General features: G+C 41.5%; 1 protein-coding gene across 4 annotated transcripts in view; it reads right to left on the reverse strand.

The window, feature by feature from the left end:
- The window catches only part of Plce1 (phospholipase C epsilon 1), a 281607-nt gene that overhangs the window by 113018 nt on the left and 147518 nt on the right, over positions 1–21071 (reverse strand). For all 4 annotated transcript variants that reach the window (XM_005063631.4, XM_040744913.1, XM_040744911.1 and 1 more), the window contains exon 4: positions 4674–4990. In XM_005063631.4, coding sequence (XP_005063688.1) covers positions 4674–4990 — 317 coding nt within the window. The remainder of the gene's footprint in view (positions 1–4673; positions 4991–21071) is intronic.

Here is a 21071-nt window from a genome sequence, read left to right on the forward strand (position 1 = left end):
AATTTATAGTAAGGGGAATAAAAACAAAGTAAGATTTGCAGCAGAAACTGGGTAAAGGAAGAAAGAGGTGAAAGGAATATGTGAGGCTCCGAGAAACAGGCTTCGTGTGTGGGCAGGAAGCGAGGCAGCTCATCCAAAGGGAGAGAGGGCGCGCGTTGGGTCCTGGGAGCTTAAGGTCAAGATTATAGCCTGAGGGACAGGTCCAGACTACGAAGGTCCAGAAAGATCAGTCTCTCAGACCAAACATGCAGTGCTGAATCTATTATAATCTGATGCCTCCTACTCCCATGGGCTTCTGGGTATTCTCAAGGTGAAGCCCAGGATAAGGTGCCTGCCTAAGGGCGGCTTAGTCTTTCAGAGCAGGGGTGGGGGCGGGGGTGGGGGAAAAGGGCATGCATGCAAAGAACCTCTGTCAGTGATTTATCTCCTGGCCCTTCTTCATGTCAGCAAAACCTGTCTCGCTGTTTCATGATTCCTTCCTGAGCTGCATTTTCGCCATACTTTCCTCAGAACAAACATTATGCAACATTGCACCAGGAATTCTCTTCCCTTTCCCCTCATTACAGATAAGTCCCTGAGTACAGAGTTGTTGGGACGTGGGAAAACGTCTAGCTCATAGGTTCTGCTGGCGTTCAAAAGGGAGCTACCTCACTATGCCAGGAAGTCTTGCTAGGGACAGAAAACATTCGGTGGATTGTCTTCCTGTCGGAATGTTCCTCCTGTCCCACAGTCTCTCCCCTGTATGGTCTGCATCTCAAGGCCCAGCCTCTGACTCCAGAGCTCAGCAGAGGGGGCAGCGTGCGACCCCCCACCTCTGCACCTCCGTCTGCAGCACTCACGCCGCATGTGCTCCCTGCCTTTTTTGGTAGTTATTTGGGTCTGCCCCTGGTAGCTTCTGGCAGCTGCAGACTCTTACTTTCCTTAGAGCATATCCACCAACTGGCCTGCTCCTGAGAAGCGCTGAATAAATGGGCCAGGATGACTGACTGTACCAATATATTAACACACCTGCCTCTCCCGTGGGACGAGTGCTCGGCAATGGCTGGCCTTCTCATTCTTCTCTTCAGGGTCCTGTAGTGTGCTCAGGAATTTATTTCCTACTCTTGAAGAGAAGTGTTTCTAATTTTGACAAGACCAAAGTATGGGTTAATGTTGTTAAGTTCCAGGGTGAAATATTGCTGATTTCTTATTTTAAAATCTGTTTGGCCTTAATTGTGGGGAGAGGGGAGAAGTCAAAAACCCAGTAGGCTTGGAGAAAGTATGTCTTGCATAAATGAATGAATGAATACGGGACTGGTAGCATAAATCTAGTAAATAGAAGCTAGCTAAAAATAGCAGTAGAAATATAAAAGGATAAATGCTTAAGAGACCTAGAGAAAAACATGCAAAGAGATTAAGGTTAATTAAATTCTGAATCAGAACTTCCATCTTTATTGAGAAGTTGGCTTCATAACTTAAAAGGCAGAAAGGCAGTAAGAAAAGATAGACTGAAGACCTTCCCTGCGTCTGATAGCCACTTAGTTACTGTGTGAACTTGGACAAGTGACTCAGCCTTTCTGAGCTCATTGTGTTATTTTAAACCTCATTTTAATTTACCAAAAAGCTGTATAAATAGTACAGAGTTCCCACATATTCTTCATCCATCTTCCCTGGATGTGAATATTGTTCACAATCATAGCACAAGTAAGAAAACCAGGACATAAACACTGACACAGTAATTAACTCAACTGTACAGTTGAATTACTATTGAATTAGTTGCATATAAAAAATGCCTTATTGACGCTTTACTATTTTCCTATCACTTTCCTTTTTTTCCAGTCTCATATTCACTGGAACTTGACACTAGAATTTGTCTTTTCTCCAATGCTGAGAACTCCTCAGACTTTTTCATCTTTCACGACACATTCTAGAGCATTGCCTGTCCCTCAACCTGGGTATGCCTGACATTTTCCCATTACTGGATTCAGTTTTGCCTCTGTGGCAAGAACACACAGGTGACACTATACCTCGTTAAGCAGGATAAGTAGGGCTCAATTGGCTATGTATCATTACTGGTCAAGGAACCTTGAGACAGTATCTGTGGCTGGGCTTCCCCACTGTTCTATTCTTCTACGTGGTTAGCAAGGATCTTGTGGAAAGTTGCTTTGGAATTCTGCAAATACCCCATCTCTCATCCCATTTCATTTTGCTGAGTAACTTTGAAATGCATCAGTGGTTCCACACACAATGCTACTGGCTGTTGTGTTCTCATGGAGACTCCCAATTGCCCCAACAGTATCATTATTTGTTTTGCTGTCTAAGCTTCACTTTCTTCATTGGCAAGTCAGGGATCATGACAGCTGTAAAAGGATTAAGTAGGGTTAAAAAATGTGAAAATATCCAGTCCATAGCACCTACTAAGCAGGTGGACTTTCCTTTCTTTTTTTTTTTTTTTGTGCGGTGTATGTACATAGTCATGTGTAAATGTACATGTGTTTGCAGATATGTGTGTGTTTGTGTGTGCAAGCATGTGTGCATGCACACACATGTAGAAGCCAGAGGTCAGTGTCCAATTCAATTTCTCTCCACCTAGTATTTTGAGTCAGGGTATGTCACTGAATCTGGAAATCATCGATTCAGTTAGGCTGACTGGTCGGTGACCTCCAGTATCCCGTTTCCCTCTCCCCTGATGTCCTTTCGTTTCATTGCGAAAAGCCACACTAATCTGGAGGCAGTCCATTGTTAAGTATTTGAAAGTCATTCTTGTATCATTCTCTTTGAATGTTAGCCAGTCTTTCCGCCTTTTCGTTAAAAGTGAACAGAATTAACTATGCCCAGGCTGCTTGGTGGAAATCCTTTTGAACCTCCTTTGATCACTTCCCAGACTGACATTTTAATTAGTTTGCCTGTGATTTGTATGGAAATAGTTGCTTGAGAATACTTGAAAACACTCTATTCTCATAAGCAGTGTAAGTGTTTTCCCAGAAATCTTGTTTATGTTCTGAAGTTGTCATTAAACTATTTTCAGAGATAGTCCGAGACATACCTCACCCCAGATGTGGGTGCCCCATCTCTAGCTCTGCTGTCAGCAAATCACTGCTCATCACAGACTCCCAGGACTGTGGCAGTGATGAAAAAAGTCCAAGTTTGATTTAAAATTAGATTTTAAAACTTCTTGTAATTGCAATTCACTTGTAAGTTAAGGTCTAATTTTCTAAAAAGACAAGAATGGAGTCTTAAAGATGTGAGAGTAAATAGAGCTGGACATTTCAAATAAGTCTCGAAACAGTAAAATCACTCCATTTACGGGAACTTTCATTTTCCCGTCCATTTTTATCAGTAAGAAAAATCAAGAACACCAGGAGATTTATTTTAAAAAACAACTCCGGGTGGGTGTGGTTTTCCAAGCTCTCCTGTGGACTCCTAGTGGTTCCATTTTAGTTTGGGGTAGGATGGAAAGCTGTAGCTATAGCAAGTATCAACCTCAACGCAGGTGACGGGCAGGACACTGTAGCGGCGAAAGCCCATAATATATGGGTTCGAATCTCACAAGAGCCACCCATCCCTTGTGTAATCTGAGCCAGTGGCTGTCCTTACACCCTGGTTTCCCTGTTGGTTGTACAGGAAAGCTGTTCCCCAAGGTCACTGTGAAGAGATAGTAAGTGACACATGTAAAATTGCCATCGTGGCCTGTGGACACAGACTTCTCTCTGAGGAATGGGATTTGGGGGCATGCCTGGACGTGGACCCAGCTGGGCTCATTCTCTAACACTTTCTTATTTACTGGGCTTCATCCTGATCAATAATGTTTACCACCATTGACAGGATCTTTTCTGGCAAACTATAGAGGCCACAGACTGGGACCAGGAGTTAGGAGGGCAAACATAACAAAGGCTTTGACTGAGATACACATGACCCACAATGAGGAGTCCTCTTAGCATTAAATGGCCCTGACTAGTGACCCAGATCAGAAACTGAGCTATTTGTGGAATCCAACCAACCGAGAACCCACAATAGCCATCTTAAAAATCTGTGACTTAATAATTGGGGGAAAAAGAAATTAAAACTACAAGTAGAACAAGAAAATGAAAACCACAGATGCAAGGAACATTTGAGAGAGAAGGGTGCTTTACGACCAAGACTTGCATCTCCTTCCTGTCACTTCCTCTTTGACCTAAGCCACAGTGACGCCAACCATTGGCTCCCCATCCCTGCCCCACCCCTGGGTGCCATACAGAAGGTCCATCTTCAGGGTTCCCAAACTGCAGTCACACTCTCGGTCTTTAGAACTGGCGTCTGGCATGTTCTCTGAAGCTTTAAGGTGACTCTCTAGGGTTGAGGATTTTGATAAGATTCAGAGAGGGAAGTGGAGGGATTCACACCCCTTGGCAACCACCTCTATGCTTCCTTATATGAGGAACTCCAGGCACTGGTCTTTTAAGTTTCTGAGGAGAAGTGATAGATGTGGCCAGGTCATGCTGTCAAAGCTCACAATTGAGACATGAGTCTTAGAAGCACAGCTGGGAATGGGTAGAGGGGAGTCTGGGGGCTGAGATGTTTGTAGACAGCTAGGATGCAGTGAGGAGGATGGAGACGGTGTGGCAGCAGCCTCAGAGCCTGGGAAGGAGACTGGTCATTATGGAAGAAGCAAGGCAGACAGACAGAGTTATGGAAATATCTGAGTGGTTCCTTACCTCATTAAATCTCATCACAAGGTCTTCAAGGGCATTGTGCTCTCCATTCTGAGAAGTGAGGATTGATGCTGAGATGGACGCTTTGAGATGGGGCAGGGAACTCTGGCATTCAGGGGAACTCAAGTCCCGGGTTAAGAAACAAAGGTAGTCCATGGGCAGGACCTTCCGGTAAATGTTCTGCTCCTGCTCTGTCAGGATGCTGGCCACTTCCTCTGGGAACTGAATGAGGGGCTGGAGATCAATCAGCTCCTTGCTGATCCCAGCTGAACTTGAAGGAACAGTATTGGAATTGGCCATAGAGGTGCCCAGTTGGCGTTCTGAGGGAGGAAAAAAAGCAACAAAACTTAGGGTTATACCAAGGCTGGGATCCCTATCAAAAAACCAGTCAAAACCTTGTAGATTTCTCAGTCAAATCCTTTGCTTAGTGAGTAGCTCTACACCATCATGCTTGCTATAGAGACCTTTCTCACATCTGTTATCCTGGATCCCTGGGAGGTCGAGGCAGGGTCTTATCTTCCTTCAGTAGCCACAGTAATTTAACACATCACCATTCAACGAGCTCAGTATGAAACCATAGATCATCATTTACTTCTTTATCTTCCTTGGTTAGTCATAAGAGTTAAGATAAATAAGGTTGAATGTGGGCACAGCCAGGTGACTTTGAAGACAGAAGGCTGCACATGTATGTGCATATGTGTTATAAATATGCAGACCAGGCACACACAGTTCCAATGCATCCCCACACCTGTAAAAACTTCTATTTCACTGAGGTTCATTTGGGAATTTGCAAGAACAGAACCACCTATGAAGTTAAGGAAAAAATGGGTTCTAAGGGGACACATTCAAATAAATAATCTTATTTTATATTACAACTGGAAACAAGAAAGTAGCAGAAGAATGCAGGATAGGGGGTGATGGGCACAATAGAGAGAAGAACCAAAGGCAGCGGTGTCTAGGTTCAAAACAATTCCCTTAATTAACATCGACACACATGCTTTCTCTTTACTTTGATACTCTCCTAATCTAATTCTCAGCTACATGCCCAAATTAATTCATTCACTGACCCATTCATTTACTGAGCCATTCACCATTTTACGAAGGATGATCTCAAACTTCTGTCCTTCCTGCCCATGCCTCTTGAGTGCTGTAATTACAGCTGTGTATGTAGTACTGGAGCTCAAACCCAGAACCTTGGGTATGCTTAGCAATCACTCTACCAACTGAGCTACATCCCTAGCCCGGGGAAGAACATCCAGTTTTGTGGTTATATAAGTTTGGGAAAGGGTAAAGCATTCATGCCACAGTTCTCTTCCTGGAGATACTTCAGACACCGGTACCTTGCTACAGGCTTCAGAGGGCCGATTTCATTATCTTTTCCCAGTATTGCCCACTTTTTATCCACTGTCTACTGCATCATTCTGTATGACAAGCATCCTTGGAGCCTCTTCTGGAAACACTGCTATGGGATCCAAACTGCCCATGATCTCCATCCTGTGCGTGTCTTCCCTCCTAGCAGACCCAACTGGTTATCTTCTTTATATTCTGATACTGCTTCAGGAAGGATGCTATGCTCTGCATCCAGAACAATCCCTTGCTTCTGTTACAACATGTCTAAGTAGTCTTTGTTAAGATGAAGCCCAACTGTCTTCTTGATGATACCATACTACTTATATGTTAAGCTGGAATTCTGGATACCATTGGTAATAGAAGGAGTCCCGTAACATTCAGACTTTAGTGTTTTTCAACTCCTTTTAAATCTCTCTTGCAGAGATCTTTGGGTGTATCATGGCTCTACCTCTGAATCACCAAGCATGGTGGATAGCATGTCCTGTAATTCCAGGACTGAAGAAAGTGAGACAAGAGGATCATGAGTTCAAAGTCAGCCTAGAGGAGATAGCAAGTTTCTGGCTAGCCAGGGCTTCACAGTGAGTAGTGATACCTCACCTCAAAAACAGGAAGTAAAATCATTATGATTTCAGTGACTTTGCCCTCCATTGATACAAAGCAAGATAGTTCTAAATACATCCCTGGTTAAAAAAATTCTGTTAAAATTCTGTTGTCTTTCCTACAAATTCTATCATATCCACATTATACCATCTGTTTAATTCTAAAAGTTGGATAAGTGAATGAGATGTTCATTTTATATTTCTCCTCTACCAAACTATCACAAATCTACAAGCAAAAGTAGGGACCACCACTTGGCTCATCTAAGTTCATATTTTACAAAGCCTAACATAGATTCCAGAATCTAGCCACTGTGGACTCGAATTCAATTCTTCAAATAGTTTAGAAAATGACTAGGTTTCCTGAAAATTGAGTCACAATAAAACCAGAGCAGAGTCCAGGAACAGTTTTGGGGACAGATATTTTATGTACAGTGAAGTAAGTCACACACAGTAACTTTTCCCAGAAGGACTCCATAGAAGAAATGAAATAACAACGAATTCCATGAAATGACAACTTGTATAATATATAATGGAAGAGATAATGAAACAAGAATATATAAATAACAGTAAGGTGATATTTTGAAACAACTATCTTGAGATATGAATCACTGTTACAATGATTAATCTAGTGATAAGTGGCAGTAATGGAGATTAGAATAAAACAGTAAAAACAAAAAAAGAAGAGAAAAGAAAAGAAAAAGGATGCAGTCAGGGCAACCATGATAAATCTAATGGTTTCATGACATCACACCCAAAGAAAATACAAAGCAAGGTTGCAAAGCTTGAAACATATTTAGGCTTTGGCATGTGTTTTCTGAAAGCAGGATTCCTGGGGGCTTTTATATATTCACAAGTATCCGTGGGACATAAGTTTCTATCAACCAGCTTCCACACTTTGAACAAGTACTCTATTCCCTCTTCTCTCATCCTTGCTGGGACCTCCTGCTATTCCCCTTTTGCCTCACCAGCCACACCACCCCAGCCTCATCAGTCCGTCAGTCCAGCCTCCCTCCATACAACCTGATGGTGCACCGGTGCCCTGGAGCTCATGACTCCTTATCTTTCCCACTCATCCATGTGCCCGCTGGGATCTGTAGATCTTCTCTTCATTTTTAGAAAGTTTCTGGTGAATAAAATGATCTACCTCAGCTATGTGTGGCAACTCATGCCTGTAATAATCCTAGCTTTGGGGGGGATGGAAACAGGATGATCTACAGTTCAAGGCCAGCCTGAACTTCAGGTCTCTTGCTTAAAAACCAAAACCAAGCCCAAGATTACCTACCTCACTTTCAGTAATTACTCTCAGGCACATGTCTTCTGTAATGCTCACTCTACTGCTGAATATAGATATGATCACAGCCCAGACAAGGGCACCATGAGACAAAGTAATTTCAAATTGTGATTCTCTGCTTAAATAAAAGCTTTCTATACTAAGTGCTTTCTATGGACTAATTCAGGAGATTTACATTTTAATTAATTAATTAAGTAATTAAGTAATTGTAAATATATGTGGGTGTGAGTGTGTCATAGCACACATGGGAAGGTCGGAGAGTAACTCGCAGGAGTCAGTGCTCCCCTTCCACTGTGTGAGTCACCGGGATTGAACTCAGGTCATCAGCCTTGGTGGCAAGCACCTTTACCTGCTGAGTCATGCCACCATCCCCCAGGAGATTCAGTGTTAGCATCCGGATTTGACTCACCAGAGCTGCAGCTCATATAAGGTGACATAAGTAGGAAGTCGGAGATGTCATCTGAACAGGGTCTATTTGACTCCAGACCCCAGGTCCTCATTACTCAGACATCCCAGTTTATGGATGCATTTCAAGAGAGTTTGGTTAGTGTAAAGCAATGTGTTTGCCTCAAAACTTGGAGTGATTAGCTAAAAAGACCTCTTTTGACTTTGAAGATGAGGCTGTGGCTGAGAAGGCCGAAAGTTCTCTTCCTCAGTCAGCCTGAGGCACCTCTTTAGTCACCACGCTGCGGCATGCTGAAAACCCGTGGGCCCATTGTGAGTTCACAGGAATGCCCCCTGTTTAAAATCAGATCTGTCTGAAGGACCTATATTGGATTTATACAAAGCATTTCTCTCTCATTAATAATTTACAGGAGTGTGTTAAAACAAAGGCAAAGAGGCTCCTTTTTCTTACTAAACTGCTTTTTAGATGTATTCATCTAAATTTTGTGCATATGAGTGCTCTACTTGCACATATGTGTGTGTGTCCCATGTGCATGCTTGGTGCTCAAGGAGGACAGAACACGGTGTTAGATCCCCTGGTACTGGAGTTCCATTCGGTTGTGAACTGTCACATGGGTACTGGGAACTGAACTCAGGTCCTCTGTAAGAACAAGAGGTGCTCTTAAGAGCTGAGCCTTCTCTTCAGCCCTAGAGGCTCTTGCCTTAACTGCAGGGTTTCTCAAAGTCTTTAAGGTTCCCATGGGGATATGATGTACTGTTACACAGCAGTCCTCCTCAGCCTTGCTGTCTGTCTTTATCATTGCAGAGGGATCAGTGTCTCTTCACAGTGTCTCCCATTACCCTCAGCTATCTGCAATGAGTCCACAGGGACCTTCAGATTTTGTGACGTTTATGGTTCCAAGAACTGCTGGGAATCTGTGTAGTGATGGAAGGGTAAGTGTGGTGACTGTGTCTGCTCACCAGACAGTGGTTTACCACCTCCCACCAGCTGAGGTCTATTTTAGGAGAGATGGGGTATCACTGTAGCCAGCAAGGAATCACAGGAATATGTGTGTGCTTGTGAAGAAACAAATACATACGCATTTAGATGGCTGGGTGTCATCATCTGTCTAAGTAGCACCTCACCTGGGGGATAGGAAGGGCACATCAAGCCTTTCTCTTGTGAGATGTTGTTACCCTGGAAGCTAGAGCATTCTTAGGAAACCCTCCTCTTTCTTCTTCCTCTCTGGCGGTCATCAGCCACTGAATTTGTCTGGTAGAACCATTCCCAGGGGTGATCTGTAATAACCTGAATCACCCATTTAGACCCAGGGGATGAATTTCTTAATTTATGAGTGATTTCCATGAATCTGTTCATCTAGTACCTTTTAGAAATTCCCTACCCTGTGGGGGTTGCATTACAAAAAACAAAACAAAACAAAACAAAACAAAAAAACCAACGTCACATGATCCCACCCAAGTGCCTTAAGCTAAGGTAAAACAACAACGGTCACTTACCCTTCTCATTTTGGTTACTCTCTCTCTCTCTCTCTCTCTCTCTCTCTCTCTCTCTCTCTCTCTCTCTCTCTCTCTCTCTCTCTCTCTCTCTCCTTCCTTCCTTCCTTCCTTCCTTTCTTTGGATTTTTGAGACAGGGTTTCTCTGTATTGCTTAGGAGCCTGTCCTGGACCAGACTGGCCTTGAACTCACAGAGATCTGCCTGCCTCTGCCTCCCAAGTGCTGGCATTAAAGGCATGTGCCACCAACACCCAGCTGGTTGTTGTTTCTTAATAAAAGTGAAAGCATTTGGTTTTTCCTGCTGTGCTTTATATGATTACCCAGAGTTCCAAAGTAATCTTATGTTGTGAGGGAACTACGGTGGTTTGAATAGATATGGCTTCCACAGACTCATGTGTTTGAATACTTAGTCCATAGGGAGTGGTATTATAGGAGGTATGACCTTGTTAGAGTAGGTGTAGCCTTGTTGGAGGTAGTGTGTCACTTTGGAGGTGGACTTTGATGCCTTATATGCTCAAGCTACACCCAGTGCAGTACACAGCTCACTTCCTGTTGCCTGTGGGTCTATATGTAGAGCTCAGCTCCTTCTCTAGTCATGTCTGCTGCATGCTACTATACCTCTCACCATGATGATAATGGACTAAACCTCTGGAACTATAAGCCAGTACCACTGAAATGTTTTTCTTTATAAGAATTGCAGTAGTCATGGTATCTATTCACAGCAACAGAAGCCCTAACTAAAACAGAAACCATTGCTCGCATCACAGGTGGGCATTGTTATTCTTATTTTGTATACAGCTAGAGCTAAGTTGTTGGGCAAAAGGCTCAAGAATCTAGCTTATCAGCAGTTATCAAAAAGGTAAGTAATAACCTGAAGATGCTGGCTTTTTGCAGAGCACTCTGCCTCCCTATGCCATAATGCAGCTATCATGTATGTGTTCAGGGCTCAGAGGTCAACCATGATGTTGCACATGTTGTACATCTGAACGGATGTAAGAAAAATTATTTCAAAATTTGTCTGTTCATTTACTGAGTGCCTACTGTGTTCTCATCTTTATTTCCAGGTACTCTGATGTTGAGATTTAGTGAATAAGAAAAGATCACTGTTCATATAGAACATCTTAAGAATGGATATGGACAAACACAAGGAAACACGTCAGAAGGCGATAAAATGTAGGGGTGAAAATCAGAAGGCAGCTTCAGAGTGTGGGTGGGGAAGGTGTAGTGTTACAGAGTATATTCTAACCAAAATGGCAGCACTTTCTACAAAAGTGATTAAAATATAGCCACTCAGGATACTCTCAGCTTGGTCATTTGTTGGGAGCATGAAGGTCCTTGTGCACACAGATCACCATGGAAACTAGGAATGTTAAGCATGCAGGATTGGCCTCTCAAAGGAAAGGATGTAAAACCTGCTTTTCCACCCAGAAAGCTTGGAATTAGAGGTGATGAATAGCTTGGTGATCTGTGTTATCTGTAAGTACAGGCCCTATTCAAGCTCTCACAACCAGGACCAGAGGTGGCAAGAAGTTTAAATGACCTTTACATTATCTGTCTAGCTAGGGGCTTCCCCCAAGCTCCTACAACCTGGACCAGAGATGGCTAATAACCCAAATGACCTCTACACTGTATGTATGTATGTATGTATGACTGAGACCACACCAGATCCTTCCCTAGGCCCTTAAGATAATACAGAACCCATCTTCCTGGAAGAAGTGACATGTACTTTGAGTTGAGTTTTGATGTAATTATGCCTCATTGTGCATTGGAGATTGTACTATACCAGGAAATTTTCTTCCCAATTGTACTGTGTTTAAATACACTGGCAATAAACTGCCTGACATCATACTCCCAAAGTTTGATTTGGCTTGATAAATTCAAGCTGAAACAAATTTTCTTTCTTACCTCTTCATGGCTCATTTCTTTGCCTGTCATGACATTGGCAGGGACTCCCACAATCATTCTTTTCTGCATCTCAAATAATAATAGCCACTCATTCTAGTCTTTACTTTCCAAGTCTTACAAACGTTTGCATTACATGACATGCTTTATTCTCAGAGAGAACATGTAATGGGTGTAGTAATCTCTATTCCATAGATTATGGAATAGAAACAGGAAACGTGAAGCAGTTTTCCTAAACATAACAGTGCTCCAAAGAGGTGGAGATAGAATTTTAACCTTGTTTTGACTCAAAATATGGCCAGTTTGCGCCAGGCATTTTAAAGGATCTTTAGCAGAAGAGACACAGTCTCCTGATTTCCTATGGAGTGAATTTCTGCCATGCATGTGCACTCAGACACACACACACACACACACACACACACACACGCACCCTTTTCTGGATAAGGAATGAGATTGGAGAATTGGATTTCACCTTATGGGATCTGGATTTAGAAGATGCTCTCTCTTGAATTTCCAACTATAACTTTAAAGAGCACATCAGCTCACAAACACAGAAGAACTGGTTGATGGCTTTCATTCCCACTCTGCAGACAGCTAGGAGCTATCACAGCTTGGATGGCAAGTCAACATCATAAGCACATGTCCTTAGCCATTCTAATTCTAGTATTTTATCCAACAGGGATTCTTGCAAAAATACAGACCAAGGTAAATTAGTCTGTACTGAACTGAAATTTTTTCATAAGTTTATGTGAAAAAAGTAAACAGAAAACCATAAATATGATGTCATTGAGGGTCAGGGAGGTTTGTAATGGTAGGTCTATATTTTCATGTCTGTCTAGTACACACAGTTCTGCTTTGCTTAGTTTTTAAAAATAATATACAAATAACAGTTTTTAAAAAACACATTTGCAAGGTTTCTGGAAAATTTATCCAGAAGGCAAAACTTCTGGGGATTGGGAGATGGCTCAGCAATTAAGAGCACTTGCTACTCTTACAGAGAACCTCGTCTCAGTTCCCAGTCCCTACACGGCAGCTGATAGCAGTGTGTAACTCCAGTGCCAGGGGATCTAGTATCCTCTTCTGTCCTCCCAGGGCACTATGCACATACGTGGTGCACAGGCATGCAGGTTGGCAAAACACTCGTACATTAAACGAATGACTAAATGTTGCTTTTGAAATATAGTTTACTTAAGGAAGAAAGCAGGAAAATCTTCTTGTATAGACTATTTTTTCCTTTGAAAAACTTAGTGAAATCTGTAAACAGTAACTTTATTTTAAAAAGCTAAACTTCATATTCTCAACTGTACATCTCTAATGGTGCACTTCCAATTATATAAAATCAGACACTGAGAGACAGACATTGATTTCTTTTTATAAAAGACACAAAATTGACTTAAAAACACTAACTCTCAGGCAGAGCTGAAAATTGCTTCACCAGGGAAGTGAGAGGCTTATAAAGGTTAGTAAATTGGTGTGAGTTTTCTCCTTTGCTTACGGTCATTGGTTTTAGAGTAACAAAATCAATCTAACGATGAAGGTGTCTGACTTGTTTGCCTCCCCTAACAAAGGTGAGTTCATGAAGTTAATGAAGCATCATTATTCCTAAATCACCACTTAAAAAGAATCTCCAAATTAAGAGTTAAAAGATGGTTAGATAAAACTACCCACTAGCCTTAAAACCCGCAGAGAAAACTATAGGGCAGCATTCTCATTAAGGAAACACACTGTTCCCCTTGCTTCCTAAAGAAATGCATGCTACACAAAATATAAAGTGGTCAATATTCCACCCACTCAAATTTCTACTGATACTTTTGTTTGACATTTCATTCTTTTCACGTGTGTGTGTATCATTTATAAAATTAAAATATGAAAACACATACTTTTTTCCAACCAAAAAACCCATACAGTGCACATTTCTTTGACCCTACACCTAATCTTATGTGTAGTTTTAAAAGGGCTCTTTAACAGCCCAAGCTGTATATTATAAGTAACACTGTAATAAGCAATTTGCTTGAGGTTATTATATTACATGTTACAGTGAAAGAGGAAACAAATACTTGTATATACATATTGGGAAGTTGCCTGTTCTAAGACTGTTTTAGTGGGTTGCATCATGCTATTTGTGCATGCTATTTGTGATCACGCCACCTGCTAACACAGTAGATTCACTTCTTTTTTTCCAGGCTGGATTCCTGAAATTCTTATGTGGCTTCATGTTCTTGTGTAGCTTCCGTGTATGGAACCTCGAGTATAACGTTAGAGTGGGACTCTCTGCTTGGTTATTTTCCATCAATATGCACAGAGTTAGCTGAGGATTTCACATAGATGTACTTCATTAGCTTGAAGAACTTTCCCGTCTATATTTTTTCATGAAAGGATGTTAGAGTTTGTAAGATTTGTCTTCTGTGCCTATTGAAATGACTGTGTGGATTTTATCAATTATTTTATTAATAAGTATACTAATTGTATTGGATTTCATGCTCAAGTCTATACTTATTTTGATATGATAACACTGCATGTTCAATTTCAGTCTGAGAAGAACTTTTATTGTCTATTTGCAATTTTGACTCTAACTCAGTCCTGATGTTAGACAAGAAGAAAGAAAAGGGAGATGCAACTGTAATCATGACTTCAAACCACAAATAAGCTGGTGTTTTTAAAAATTATGATTTTTGAAAAAGAAACACATGTCTTTATATTAATGCAAAACAGAAACTCTTAATCATCATTGTGATTGTACTCACATTTTTCCACCTCTCACAATGAGCATCAGTTAAAATAGCTTTACAGAGTAAAAAGTTAACCACGAGGATCACTTTTGACAGAATGTGTCATTGCAGAAATGACATGTACCAAACTTCAGATAGGTCAAAGTTACTTAATGAGAAAAATGCATATGGACCTAGAGACTTTGTTTTCCTTTCAAAGGCAGCAATAATGGAGCTGATAACATATCACTTACTGACACTTAAAAGTCTCCCACTCAGCTAAATGCTAAGCACTTTACTTGCAAAAACTTAAGGCAAGATAAGTATTCCATCATCTAGCTAAGCAAACTCAGGGAGGACAGGCAAATTGTCCAAATATCCATAAATAGTTAGAAGAGGCACCTGAATTCTAAGCTAGATGTGGGTGGCTCCAAAGTCCATACTTTTAACCATTTGTGTGGTTTGGGTATCAGAATTTAACTTATATACAAACTCAAAATTGTTCATTCCTCTTTTTGAATGAAAATGGAATGAAAACTGCTGCGTCAGAAGACCGGCTGTATCCCACTTGCTAACCTGATGCATAAGTCCTGTATGCTTTGGGTGCCTATTATGTGACTTCAACCCAGATAGTGTAAGCGTTTGAGTAACAGACAAGAACTGTTTTATATTTAATTATGCAACAAGCATGTTTTTGACTATGTTTGATGATTAAAGCAAAAGCTTTTTACTGATAAAGCTAAATTCAACTTCAACAGGAAATGATACATTTGGGAGCCTCAAACTGGACACATTAAGATTGCTATAGGGTTGTTGTGTGGAGGAAATTTTGAATTTACGACTTCATGCTTAACACCAAGGTCTTTGCTTGAATCCTGTTTCAGATAACTATGCTACTATGACGTTACAATTAACTCTAGAGCCATGATACTAATTTGTGGGGGCACTTAGTCATATTTCTCAGTCCTTTGTTCATCGTTATTTTATCTTAAGAAGGCTCACTGTATGTTGTAACCAACAGGGTTAAGCAAATGGCTTGCAAATATACAACCCTGATTTTCGGCTTTTTGCTGTGATAAAATCTGGACATCCCAGTCTCTCAAAGCTAAGACAACCAAATTGTATCTATGTCCCACTTAAAAAAATAACCAACACCTTAATTTTCTCAGACCCCAAGTTCCAGAGGCATTTTTTATTTCTTCTTCTGTGTTCTAGATCACAATGGCATCTATTCACCGATCGCTTGTCTCAAGGGCTGGTCCTTTTCCTTCCACTGTGTCAGCTTTCCCCTACCTTTCACCTGCTGATGTTAACATCAGCTTCTGATTGTTCTGTACTATGAAAAATCAAGGGGGATATTTATAAAATTCCCATTAGATCAAAGCGTTGGGGCCCAGAAAGGCCGTTTGTCCCTGTGAGACGATGTTCTTGATGGCAACGCCAGGCAGTAGGAGGATGGAGGTCAGCACAGTGAACCGTGGAAAGAAAACACAATTTATACAAGTCTGGGGGAGCCCTCGCACTTCCTTCCTGAAGTTAGTTTTTTCTGATTTGGTATAAAACAGGCATCGGATCTGAAAGGACAGCTGTTGGCGTCGCTCTTTGGGGCCTGAGCAGGACTCACAAGAGCAATGTTGGCTTGCTCCTCCAGTGGGATGTGGACAGTCCAGGTTGCCAGCTTCTGGTGTCTGAGTCCCAGTTGAACCTGCTGTCATTGCTCACTGAGTAAGCCAGGGCTGAAGGCCCAAGAATCCTGGCGCCTACGCTCATGACAGATGCCCCTCCTTCTATCAGCACCCTTGCAGGCCTCCGTATCAAGTAAAGAGTGCTCAGGAATGCGGGCTCCAGAGTGGGACAGACCCAAGTTCAAATGCTGCTTGGCCATTCCCTAGTTCTTTAACCCTGAAACAAGATTTCTGGGGAAATACACTCATCTGGAAGCTTCCTGTGACTCCTAGCTAAGAGCACCAAACATTACCACAAAGATGGTACAAGTCAATATTCTTGAGCTCGTCACACCTATCAACATATCCTACGTGTGTCTATGTAGAGTGAAACAGATACAGCCATAGGGATCAAAGCCCTCCATGTGGTGAGTCAGACAGTTCTAGAAATGATATGGCAGCCATATTGGCAGATTCTTCTCAGCCAGCTTACTCTCTCCAAGGGTAAGGAGAGATATCACATACAGTCATCTAATAGAATGCCAGAAACATGCAAAATATGGGTACCTACAAATCTTAACTGTAGGCTTCAGTTTGTAGACTGGAACAATCAGGTTTGGAGCAGGAAGAGAATTGCTCTGAATAACAGGGCTTAAAGATGTGAGCTCTCTTTCCTTTCCCCAGTCTCTATACATAACTAACACTTACAGGGACACCAACTTAAAGTGTCTAAGTTTCAGTGGTTTCATGTTTGCAATGTGACTCACATGGTTGCTCTGAGAATTACATAGAACATAACTGAAATAGCACAGCGACCAGGCCAATAACGGAAGGCCTGCATGTTTCTGTGTGAACATCAGGCAGGTCTCATCCTGTACCCTGGCACATATTAATATTTACTTATTTAAGCACATGAGAGCTAAAAAATTATGAAACAGCTCATTAATACACACAAACTATATTGGCTCCTTCATTTCAGTGAAGTGCAAATTACTCACTGGTCACCTACTTCTTTCAGGGTTATTTCCTTTTGGTCTCTACTTACAGAGGTAAAGATAAAAGAGATCAGGAAGTTCTATGTTTTCTGGCAGCCGGTCAATATGATCTAGCTATTTTTTGATCTTTCACCTGAAGGGACCCTCCAACCAGATCCTGCTTCCTCTACAGGATGATAGTTTACCAGAACTCCATTCTGGCCATTCGGAGTGTGTTTCATAGTTGTTGACTATAGACCCTGGACAGCAAAGAGTAACTCCAAACACTTCATCAGTGGAGGGAATTTGGGACATTTTAAAGCAGAGCATGAAACTGAGACAGAGGGACTGGTGACAGAGGCAAGGGAGAAAAGATTACAGGTGTGCAATGACGTGACATAAACAAGAATGAACCAACGTTTTCACCTAAGAGATTCTATTGCAAAACAAACAAACAAAAAACAAACAAAAAAACCCAAACCAAACCAAACCAAACAACAACAGCAACAACAACAACAACAAAAAAACAGATTGCAACTCTTGATGTCTCAGGTGAGGTCAGAGACTCTTGCTGGCTCTGGGGCTGCATTTCCAGTTCTACGAGGATTGGTGTTGGTATGGCATTTAGAACCGTGAATAGTACATAGTGCCCGAGTCAATAAATGGCACTTAGACTTGGTGCATATCGTCCAAGTCAATAAATGGTAGGCATATTGTTTGATTTGGGTTTAGAAGTCTGTGATCTTGATTAGCTTAGATCAATGGTTCAAAAGCTGATTCAAGTAAAGTGGGCAAAGTGTCCACAACCAAGTGATGATGCCACCTTCTGGGCTTATGATTAGACCTCAAGATAGAGTGGGATAGAGGGAGACAAAGATATCAAAGACCCAGAATACTCTATGGGGCAAGTTAGAAGGCTCTAGAAGTGACATGGCAGCCATATTCGCAGAGTCTTCTCAGATAACAAGCTTACTCTCTGCTGGGGCCATACGTGCAGGCTGAAGCAGAGAAGAGAAGAGCCGAAGTTCTACACATGGACTCCGCTGACAAGGCTAGGACTTGAGTCAATTTTTGATAAGGTGGTCTCTGGTCTCTGCTTTCTGGAACAGGTCTGCTTCAGTGCAGTCTCTGTGTAATTGCCTTCACTTTCCTTCTCCTCCTGCCTTTGTCTTTTCCCATCCCCCATCTTTCCGTTTGTTCTCTTTTTTTCTTTGGAGAGGCAATCTCCATAAGTTTTTCTCCCTCAGGACTGAGTTAGAGCAGGATAAAAGGAATTACAACATTTCCCAGTTGAGTTTTCTAGACAGATGGAGAGACCTAAGGCAGGGAAGTTGCTGACAATGGCAGATCGCTCTTGGAATTATGGAAGATCCTGGTGTGGACCGGAGAGATGAACTCTGAAGATAATTACAATCCAGGAAGGGTGACTGTCTCAAATCCCTGTTCTCCTGAGATTTTCTGTGACCTAGTATCCAACACAGCTCCAGAATCTTCCCCAAGGTCTTCTATGTCCTATCCATTTGGCAAACCTGACCCTTTTACCCATTCCCTGAGACTTGTCCTACAATTAAAACTTTGTTCTTCCAATTTCTGAGTGTTTTATTTGCTCTGTCTTTACGTTGGGGGGACAGTATTCTAACCAACTTATATTCTTTATCCCATTGTACTTTCTAAGATGAGTATATACACGGTCCATTTTACAGGTTAAAATGATGAATTGCAGGAAGAGAGAAATTAAGGGATCTCAGATAACTCTGTGAGTACATTTGGGAGTCTTATCATATCTCATATGCTTTTTAGAAAATGTACAAAATATTTGTTTTTAAATTTTAAATTATTTCTAAAGTTAGCATACAAAGTAAAGGGTTTCATATTTATGCATAATCATTATATTAAGTGTATTAACATTATATAAGTATATTATTATAAACATATATTCATATTACAAATATATATGCCATTATAAATACATATGCCATTATACTTTGTTCTAATTAATTCCCCTCCTCCATTGCCTCCAACCCCCTGCCCTCTCATTTTTGGTCCTCTTCCTTTCCCCCAAATTGTCCCTCCTCTATATTCATGTCACCTGTATTTTATTCCCCTCTCTATTCCCCTCTATAAGCTCTACATTCCTATACACTGATCTTTGCCTTGGTACATCACACAACAATGTAATCACTCGTTCACACGGTCATCTCTCTGTCAAGTAAATCACCAGTTCCCAGAACTGAAAAGAGTGTTGCTCTCTGCTGTTTCATCCTTTCCTAAAAGGGTCTGAGCAGATATATGCTATATAACACCCATTTCCTACAGGTCAATCAAAGCAAGATGACTGCTGAGTGTAGCTCTGGTATTATTCAAACCAAAACCATGTTCCTGTGAGCCCTGGGTCTGTAACCATTGAGGGTTCAGTTCCCAGCTACTCTGTGCTTAGGCTTTCTTTTTTCTTTTTGCATTTGTTTCTTGTTTAAATGCCTCACTTCTACCTTATGAGAGGCTGTGAACATCGGGGGATTACATTATTTTATTTTTCGAACAGTTTCCTCCACTGTCCCCAAACAGTGCCTAACATAGTCTATCAGCCACAGTAGGCACTAAAGTGACTATTGATAAATTAACTCTCCAAACTGCCTGCCCAGTTTCCTTCGTTTGTTTGTTCATTCGTTCCTTTCTTTCTTTCTTTTTTTTTAAATGGAGTCAACAGATTCTGAAAATTATACCACTTAGCTGTTATGGAGAGACATCCATAATGCTTCACTCTATTGTGCATATAGAAAACTAAACTATTAAGCTGGGAAGAATGACAAAGGATATTGAAAATAGAAATAGAGGTTGGGAATGCACCAAGGCTCCATCCATGGAAAATGTGAATGCTCACTGGAGTCTTTCCAACTTTGGAATTTGTATCACAATTCTAACAGGTCTAACTTGGTTTTAACATCCATTTTCAGAAAGAAAAAGAAGTGTATGTTATTGGTTCAGAGCTCCAACCATTGGTGGGTTGGTAACTGAGTTGTTACGATATTTCAAAGGACAGGGTGAGACACACCCATGCTCATCAAACCGGAGCTGAGAGGCTGAAGCAAGATGTTGACCCACTCAAAGACCCTGGAGGCTCCTGCCTTTCCCCTTGGATAGCTCTGCAAGACATCCAGCTAGTTCCAATTTGGGCAGGGGTTTGTTTATTCTGCTTGGTTCAAGTCAGGGTTACAGATCCCTAATGGTTTTAGCGTCCCTAAAGGTTTTCCACATTTGGGCAAGATCTATGCTTTATGTCAGACCCAAGGAGGCTTTGCTCCCAGCTGCTCCGCTGAGCCAGATACACCAGAAGCACTCAGACACCCGCACTCAGGGTAGAAGCTATTCCTTGGCTCAGATGTGGAGGGTTTTTGTTGTTGTTTTCAACAATGCCATGTTGTAGTAAAAATGCCCCACTCTTAACTCTATTTTTTTCATTACATTTCATTTTCTCTCCAGTGATGTTGAATTTTCTAAACTAGTCCTTTTTCTGCAACAATTATTGTGGTGATATATTATTTAATAAAGATTTAATAAAGATTTCCTGGAGGATCAGAATTCAAAGCCAATCACACTAGTTAGTTATAGAAGCTGGGCAGTGGTGGCACACACCTGTAATCCCAGGACACAGGAGACAGAAGCCACCCAAGGATACATTAGTGACTCAGTCTAAAAGAGAAACAGCTCACACCTTTAATCCCAGCACTAGAGAGAACATACGGAGCTCAGTGCAGTCTCAGAGAGCAGTCTAGGATTCTGAGGCTTGGTGGAGAACAGTGCAGTCTGGAGATGCAATCTGAGGTTCACAGGTAGAGTTCAGAGAACTCTCTACTGGCCGGTTGCTTTGCTTCTCTGATCTTCAGCTTGAACCCCGATATTTGTCTCTGAGTTTTATTATTTGTGCTACACACTATTTTATGCCAACTTACACTAAAGGGGCTCACATTGACTTTTGGGTCTTCATTTTGAGCATACTAATTCCTAGTGCAGGA

Source organism: Mesocricetus auratus, unplaced genomic scaffold (genome assembly GCF_017639785.1).
Source record: "Mesocricetus auratus isolate SY011 unplaced genomic scaffold, BCM_Maur_2.0 Super-Scaffold_4256, whole genome shotgun sequence".
NCBI classification, from domain to species: domain Eukaryota; kingdom Metazoa; phylum Chordata; class Mammalia; order Rodentia; family Cricetidae; genus Mesocricetus; species Mesocricetus auratus.